The following is a 9,322-nucleotide window of genomic DNA, read 5'->3' as shown; positions in this document are numbered from 1 at the left end:
TTGTGAGTGTGTATGTGTATTCTTCTGTGTGAGATTTTGTCTGTATAGCTTTGCTTTCACCATGTGTCCTAGGGTTCTATCCATCCGTTTTTTGTTTTTCTAATTTTTTCTTAATAATTATTTTTTATTTTAATAACTTTATTTTATCTTACTTTCTTTCTTTCTTTCTTTCCTATTTCCTCCTACTTCTACTAATTCTCTCTACTTTCTCTCCCTTTTATTCTGAGCCGAGTGGATGAAAGGCTCTTGCTGCTCCAGCCAGGAGTCAGGACTCTGCCTCTGAGGTGGGAGAGCCAACTTCAGAACACTCGTCAAGAAGAGACCTCCCAGCCCCACATAATATCAAACGGCGAAAATCTCCCAGAGATCTCCATCTCAACACCAGCACCCAGCTTCACTCAACGACCAGCAAGCTACAGTGCTGGACAACCTATGCCAACCATATAGCAAAACAGGAACACAACCCCACCCACTAGCAGAGAGGCTGCCTAAAATCATAATAAGTCCACAGACACCCCAAAACACACCACCAGACGTGGACCTGCCCACTAGAGAGACAAGATCTAGCCTCATACACCACAACACAGCCACTAGTCCCCTCCACCAGGAAGCCTACACAACCCACTGAACCAACCTTAGCCACTGGAGACAGACATCAAAAACAACGGGAGCTACGAACTTGCGCAGCCTGCAAAAAGGAGACCCCAAACAGTAAGATAAGCAAAATGAGAAGACAGAAAAACACACAGCAGATGAAGGAGCAAGATAAGAACCCACCAGACCTAACAAATGAAGAGGAAATAGGCAGTCTACCTGAAAAAGAATTCAGAATAATGATAGTAAAGGTGATCTAAAATCTTAGAAATAGAATAGAGAAAATGCAAGAAATATTTAACAAGGACCTAGAAGAACTAAAGATGAAACAAGCAACAATGAACAACACAATAAATGAAATTAAAAATACTCTAGATGGGATCAATAACAGAATAACTGAGGCAGAAGAACGGATAAGTGAACTGGAAGATAAAATAGTGGAAATAACTACTGCAGAGCAGAATAAAGAAAAAAGAATGAAAAGAACTGAGGACAGTCTCAGAGACCTCTAGGACAACATTAAATGCACCAACATTCGAATTATAGGGGTTCCAGAAGAAGAGAAAAAGAAAGGGACTGAAAAATAAATATTTGAAGAGATTATAGTTGAAAACTTCCCTAATATGGGAAAGGAAATCGTTAATCAAGTCCAGGAAGCACAGAGAGTCCCATACAGGATAAATTCAAGGAGAAATACGCCAAGACACATATTAATCAAACTGTCAAAAACTAAATACAAAGAAAGCATATTAAAAGCAGCAAGGGAAAAACAACAAATAACACACAAGGGAATCCCCATAAGGTTAACAGCTGATCTCTCAGCAGAAACTCTACAAGCCAGAAGGGAGTGGCAGGACATACTGAAAGTGATGAAGGAGAAAAACCTGCAACCAAGATTACTCTACCCAGCAAGGATCTCATTCAGATTTGATGGAGAAATTAAAACCTTTACAGACAAGCAAAAGCTGAGAGAGTTCAGCACCACCAAACCAGCTTTACAACAAATGCTAAAGGAACTTCTCTAGACAAAAACACAAGAGAAGGAAAAGTCCTATAATAACGAACCCAAAACAATTTAGAAAATGGGAATAGGAACATACATATCGATAATTACCTTAAATGTAAATGGACTAAATGCTCCCACCAAAAGACACAGATTGGCTGAATGGATACAAAAACAAGACCCATATATATGCTGTCTACAAGAGACCCACTTCAGACCTAGAGACACATACAGACTGAAAGTAAGGGGATGGAAAAAGATATTCCATGCAAATGGAAACCAAAAGAAAGCTGGAGTAGCAATTCTCATATCAGACAAAATAGACTTTAAAATAAAGACTATTAGAAGAGACAAAGAAGGACACTACATAATGATCAAGGGATCGATCCAAGAAGAAGATATAACAATTGTAAATATTTATGCACCCAACATAGGAGCACCTCAATACGTAAGGCAAATACTAACAGCCATAAAAGAAAAGGGGAAATCGACAGTAACACATTCATAGTAGGGGACTTTAACACCCCACTTTCACCAGTCGACAGATCATCCAAAATGAAAATAAGGAAACAAAGCTTTAAATGATACATTAAACAAGATAGACTTAATTGATATTTATAGGACATTCCATCCAAAAACAACAGAATACACATTTTTCTCAAGTGCTCATGGAACATTCTCCAGGAGAGATCATATCTTGGGTCACGAATCAAGCCTTGGTAATTTAAGAAAATTGAAATTGTATCAAGTATCTTTTCCGACCACGCTATGAGACTAGATATCAATTACAGGAAAAGATCTGTAAAAAAATACAAACACATGGAGGCTAAACAATATACTACTTAATAACAAAGTGATCACTGAAGAAATCAAAGAGGAAATCAAAAAATACCTAGAAACAAATCACAATGGAGACATGACAACCCAAAACCTATGGGATGCAGCAAAAGCACTTCTAAGAGGGACGTTTATAGCAATACAATCCTACCTTAAGAAACAGGAAACATCTCGAATAAACAACCTAACCTTGCACCTAAAGCAATTAGGCAAAGAAGAACAAAAAGCCCCCAAATTTAGCAGAAGGAAAGAAATCATAAAGATCAGATCAGAAATAAATGAAAAAGAAATGAAGGAAACGATAGCAAAGATCAATAAAACTAAAAGCTGGTTCTTTGAGAAGATAAACAAAATTGATAAACCATTAGCCAGACTCATCAAGAAAAAAAGGGAGAAGACTCAAATCAATAGAATCAGAAATGAAAAAGAAGAAGTAACAACTGACACTGCAGAAATACAAAAGATCATGAGAGATTACTACAGGCAACTCTATGCCAATTAAATGGACAACCTGGAAGAAATGGACAAATTCTTAGAAATGCACAACCTGCCAAGACTGAATCAGGAAGAAATAGAAAATATGAACAGACCAATCAAGCACTGAAATTGAAACTGTGGGAAGACTCAAATCAATAGAATCAGAAATGAAAAAGGAGAAGTAACAACTGACACTGCAGAAATACAAAAAATCATGAGGGATTACTACAAGCAACTCTATGCCAATAAAATGGACAATCTGGAAGAAATGGACAAATTCTTAGAAATGCACAGAGCCTGTGCTCCACAACGGGAGAGGCCACAACAGTGAGAGGCCCACGTATCACACACACACACACACACACACACACAAAAATCTTCCAACAAACAAAAGCCCAGGACTAGATGGCTTCACAAGCGAATTCTATCAAACATTTAGAGAAGAGCTAACACCTATCCTTCTCAAACTCTTCCAAAATATAGCAGAGGGAGAAACACCCCCAAACTCATTCTATGAGACCACCATCACCCTGATACCAAACCAGACAAGGATGTCACAAAGAAAGAAAACTACAGATCAATATCACTGATGAACATAGATGCAAAAATCCTCAACAAAATACTAGCAAACAGAATCCAACAGCACATTAAAAGGATCACACACCATGATCAAGTGGGGTTTATTCCAGGAATGCAAGGATTCTTCAATATACGGAAATCAATCAACATGATACACCATATGAACAAGTTGAAGGAGAAAAACCATATGATCATCTCAAGAGATGCAGAGAAAGCTTTTGACAAAATTCGACACCGATTTATGATTAAAAACCCTGCAGAAAGTAGGCATAGAGGGAACTTTCCTCAACATAATAAAGGCCATATATGACAAACCCACAGCCAACATCTCCTCAATGGCGAAAAACTGAAAGCATTTCCACTAAGGTCAGGAACAAGACAAGGTTGCCCACTCTCACCACTCTTATTCAACATAGTTTTGGAAGTTTTAGCCACAGCAATCAGAGAAGAAAAGGAAATAAAAGGAATCCAAATCGGAAAAGAAGAAGTAAAGCTGTCACTGTTTGCAGATGACATGATACTATACATAGAGAATCCTAAAGATGCTACCAGAAAACTACTAGAGCTAATCAATGAATTTGGTAAAGTAGCAGGATACAAAATTAATGCACAGAAATCTCTGGCATTCCTATACACTAATGATGAAAAATCTGAAAGTGAAATCAAGAAAACACTCCCATTTACCACTGCAACTAAAAGAATAAAATATCTAGGAATAAACCTACCTAAGGAGACAAAAGACCTGTATGCAGAAAATTATAAGACTGATGAAAGAAATTAAAGATGGTACAAATAGATGGAGAGATATACCACGTTCTTGGATTGGAAGAATCAACATTGTGAAAATGACTCTACTACCCAAAGCTATCTACAGATTCAATGAATCCCAATCAAACTACGACTGGCCTTTTTCACAGGACTAGAACAAAAAATTTCACGATTTGTATGGAAACACAAAAGACCCCGAATAGCCAAAGCAATCTTGAGAAGGAAAAACGGAGCTGGAGGAATCAGGCTCCCTGACTTCAGACTATGCTACAAAGCTACAGTAATCAAGACAGTATGGTACTGGCACAAAAACAGAAATATAGATCAATGGAACAGGATAGAAAGCCCAGAGATAAACCCACGCACATATGGTCACCTTATCTTTGATAAAGGTGGCAGGAATGTACAGTGGAGAAAGGACAGCCTCTTCAATAAGTGGTGCTGGGAAAACTGGACAGGTACATGTAAAAGTGTGAGATTAGAACACTCCCTAACACCATACACAAAAATAAGCTCAAAATGGACTAAAGACCTAAATGTAAGGCCAGACACTCTAAAACTCTTAGAGGACAACATAGGCAGAACACTCTGACATAAATCACAGCAAGATCCTTTTGGACCCACCCCCTAGAGAACTGGAAATAAAAACAAAAATAAACAAATGGGACCTAATAAAACTTCAAAGCTTTTGCACAGCAAAGGAAACCCTAAACAAGACCAAAAGACAACCCTCAGAATGGGAGAAAATATTTGCAAATGAAGCAGCTGACAAAGGATTAATCTCCAAAATTTACAAGCAGCTCATGCAGCTCAATAACAAAAAAACAAACAACCCAATCCAAAAATGGGCAGAAGACCTAAATAGACATTTCTCCAAAGATGTACAGATTGCCAACAAACACATGAAAGGATGCTCAACATCATTAATCATTAGAGAAATGCAAATCAAAACTACAATGAGATATCATCTCACACCAGTCAGAATGACCATCATCAAAAAATCTAGAAGCAATAAATGCTGGAGAGGGTGTGGAGAAAAGGGAACACTCTTGCTCTGCTGGTGGGAATGTGAATTGGTACAGCCACTATGGAGAACAGTATGGAGGTTCCTTAAAAAACTACAAATATAACTACCATATGACCCAGCAATGCCACTACTGGGCATATACCCTGAGAAAACCATAATTCAAAAAGAGCCATGTACTAAAATGTTCATTGCAGTTCTATTTACAATAGCCAGGAGATGGAAGCAACCTAAGTGTCCATCATCGGATGATTGGATAAAGAAGATGTGGCACATATATACAATGGAATATTACTCAGCCATAAAAAGAAACAAAACTGAGTTATTTGTAGTGAGGTGGATGGACCTAGAGTCTGTCATACAGAGTGAAGTAAGTCAGAAAGAGAAAGACAAATACCGTATGCTAACACATATATATGGAATCTAAGAAAAAGAAATGTCATGAAGAGCCTAGGGGTAAGATGGGAATAAAGACAGAGACCTACTAGAGAATGGACTTGAGGATACGGGGAGGGGGAAGGGTAAGCTGTGACAAATTGAGAGAGTGGCATGGACATATATACACTACCAAACGTAAAATAGATAGCTAGTGGGAAGCAGCCGCATAGCACAGGGAGATCAGTTCGGTGCTTTGTGACCACCTAGAGGGGTGGGATAGGGAGGGTGGGAGGGAGGGAGACGCAAGAGGGAGGGGATATGGGAACATATGTATAACTGTTTCACTTTCTTATAAAGCAGAAACTAACACACCATTGTAAAACAATTATACTCCAATAAAGATGTAAAAAAAAAAAATGAAATAAAATAAAATAACAGGTCTACTGCAGTTCTTTTCCTGTTTCTTCCATTTCTCGGTAAATTGGCAGTTTTTGTAAACTGAGTTTCCTGGAATGGAGATGCACCTGCACTCTATAATGAGTATATCCAGTGCCCTGCTGCCAAAATCACTTTCACCAGCAGAACATATAATTACTTTACCTTATAAAAGACCACTTGGTTTTCTGAGTCAAGACATCCTAAGGCCAATGAGTGAGAACCGAGCATCAGTAGAACTCTTTACCTGACGCAGATGGAATATGGATCTTAATATGCGCCAGTATTCTTGGCGAAGGACCTGGGTTTCTCCACAACCACGCAAACAGATTAAGGCTGAGCCTGGAGCTAAAGGCGCAGAGCTGATTTTATTTTATTATTTTTTTTAAATTTTTATTGGAGTGTAATTGTGTTACAATGTTGTGCTAGTTTCTACTGTACAGCAAAGTGAATCAGCTATACATACATATATGTCCCCTCTTTTTTGGATTTCCTTCCCATTTAGGTCACCACAGAGCACTGAGTAGAGTTCCCTGTTATACAGTGTAGGTTCTCATTAGTTATCTATTTAATACATGGTATCAGTAGTGTACTCCATCCCTCCCCCTCCCCCCTCCCTCTTGGCAACCACAAGTCTGTTCTCTTTGTCTGTTTTAACCACGTGGGGTCTCTCTCTCTGATGCCGCCTGTTGTCCTTTGGTTGCAGAGGCCATATGAAATCCACTCAGCCACTCCCATCGATGAGGTCCTCAACATGTTCAAGGTGGAGCGTGTCCACTACTCCTCCACGTGGTGCAAGGGCATGGTCGCCCTGCTGAAGAAGGTAAGGGGGCAGCCTCCAGCCTGCCTGGCCAGGGAGCTGGGCACTCAGTGCAGTAACAGGCAGACCAGCAGATTAAGGAATAAGAAAACGAATGGCGGGACACATCCCGCATCAAGATCACAAAGCCGCTGGACAGGGTGGCTTGTAGTCACGTCTGTGACAACAAAGCCCACAGGCTCTTTTCACTCCACTCCACAAGCTTCTAGTAATTGGAAATATTTAATGCATATAGCTCTTTAAAAATTTTACAAATCGTCTTTTAACTCACTGACCTTTAAGACATTGGACGTCTCCTGACTTTTCCTGGGAACTGTTGCTAGTAGAATAAAGCAGTGGTTCTCCAAGGTGGTTCCTGGACCAGCATCCCCCGGGAGCTTGTTGGAAATGTGGATTCTCAGGCTCCACCCACAGACCTGCTGAATCAGAAATGGTGGGGCGGGCCCTGTTGTTTGTGTTCTGATAAGCTCGAGTTCAGCATGGGCAGTGGGTCGTGGCATCCTCCTTCTGAGGCTGGCATTCAGCCTTGCATGTGGTCAGCACCAGTCACCTTTAATGAAGGAATTATGATGACGTCAGCCAGCACTGGTTGGGAGAATGTTATATGGGGGCTCTGCTCATTTAGTCCTTACATGCCCTGTGAGAGGAGTAGGGTTAGTGCCCCCATAGTAGAGATGGGAAAACTGAGGCTCGGGAAAGCAGATAATTCACTCACTGCCACAGGGCTGTTAGAGGCAGAGGAGGATTTAAATCCAAGCTCTCTGAACTCCAGATGTCAGCTCTTAATCCCTCCACACTCTGTAGATGACTTAGGGAATTACTCATTAGTTAAATTGCTTTAGGGGAGATTCACCCCCTGGGTTTTAGACGTCAGTGGTCCTTAACCAACTGCTGATTGGAATCATCTGGTAGCTCTACCCACCTGCCAACACCTCCACCTCCCACCCACCCATGGAGTCAGAGAACTAACTGCTGCCCTAAACGGTGGCCAACTCCCTCCACCGCCGCCCTGTGCTGGGCATTGAAGCAGCGTCTCTGTTTAAATCTATACCCGTCATTTTGGGGACAGTTCCTAGAGAGAGGCCACCATGATCAGCAGGTGGGACCCTGCCAGGTGGCCCTCCCATGGTGTGACTGTAGCCCACTCGCTGCAGTGGGCAGGTGGGAGCCGACTGGCGGGATCCTGATTCCAGCTCCCACCTGCCAGCAGCTGGGTGTGGCATCCTGCCTTGGTGTGTCCCAGGTCCTCATCCATCCCCTATGGGTCTCATCTGAATCATGAGCCAGAAGTGGAAGAGTTACCATTATCCTTCCTACTTTCGGAGGAGGAAACATGCACAGCACAGTCAGCAGCTCAGCCGGGGCCACACTGCTACCGAGTGGCCCTCCCAGGGCTGGGCCCCATCTTTCATTTTTAGCCTCAGTGTCCTTGCACCAGATAAGCTAGTGTTTTGAAAGCTGAAAACCCCTCTGGATGCAAGGTAATATTGTACGGCTATTTTTTTTTTCTTTTACTGCCTCACCCCTTATTAGCAGAAACTCCATTTGAAGGGAAGCTTAAAGTTGACCCCTTGGCTACAAATGAGGCCATTCCATCAGACTGCAGAGGTCACCTCATAGCTGTCCAGGGAGAAATTTTATTATGCTTTTGTGCATCCCATTACCAAGCTGAAAGTCCTAAAACACGGTGGCTAATTCTTTTTATTTTTAATTGGAAGCCTCTGCAGACCTCATTGAGAGGTGGCATGTCACAGGGTGCGAGTTCCCAAGGGGAGCACGGCGGGCAAAAATCTAGTCCCTGTCCAAAGAGCCCATTGCTGGATGACCTTCCAGCAGCCTGACCCCTCAGTTCCTCCCTGGCTATAAAGAGATGAGTGTAGGTGATGCTTCCAACACAGCAGCCCAAACAGGGCAGGACATTCATGGAACACAGAAAGCAGGGGCACCTTCATTTTCCCAACACTCCGCCTTCGGATTCCCCCACAAATCTCGGTGAGGTGCACTGCCCAAGCGAGCACATTTGCCCTTTGCCTGCAGCTCCTGACCAAGGACCCCAAGAGCCGCCTGTCCAGCCTCGGTGAAGTCCAGAGTGCACCCTACTTGGCCGACATGAACTGGGACGCGGTGTGGGAGAAGGCCCTGATGCCCGGCTTCGTACCCAATGTGAGTGAGGTCCTGTTCGACGACATCCCGCCCTGTGCAGGGTCCCCCACCTGGGCGGGCAGGAAGAAGCCAGAAGCTGTCCAGTGGGGGCCCTGCTGGCCACGGTCACCTGAGCACCAGAGGAATCACGTTTCACTGAGATTCAGGGTGGATTTGTACCTGATTTCCGAGGTCCACACGCAGATGCCTGCAGTTGTCCCCTCTGGCCGCACTGTTTCTTAGCTCCATGCCTGTAACACACTGC

General features: G+C 42.3%; 1 protein-coding gene across 1 annotated transcript in view; it reads left to right on the top strand.

Moving 5' to 3' along the window:
• Positions 1 to 6,801: 6,801 nt before the first annotated feature.
• The window catches only part of STK32B (serine/threonine kinase 32B), a gene marked incomplete at its 5' end in the record, with an annotated part of 24,219 nt that continues 21,698 nt past the window's right edge, over positions 6,802 to 9,322 (top strand). Inside the window, 2 exons of the mRNA XM_007462465.1 lie at positions 6,802 to 6,918; positions 8,953 to 9,078. Of these exons, the coding sequence (XP_007462527.1) occupies positions 6,802 to 6,918; positions 8,953 to 9,078 (243 nt within the window). The remainder of the gene's footprint in view (positions 6,919 to 8,952; positions 9,079 to 9,322) is intronic.

The sequence above is a fragment of the Lipotes vexillifer genome, unplaced genomic scaffold (assembly GCF_000442215.2).
Source record: "Lipotes vexillifer unplaced genomic scaffold, Lipotes_vexillifer_v1.1 scaffold1824, whole genome shotgun sequence".
NCBI lineage: Eukaryota > Metazoa > Chordata > Mammalia > Artiodactyla > Lipotidae > Lipotes > Lipotes vexillifer.
Note: the sequence above shows the minus strand (reverse complement) of the source record. Positions and strands in the feature narration are given on the sequence as shown.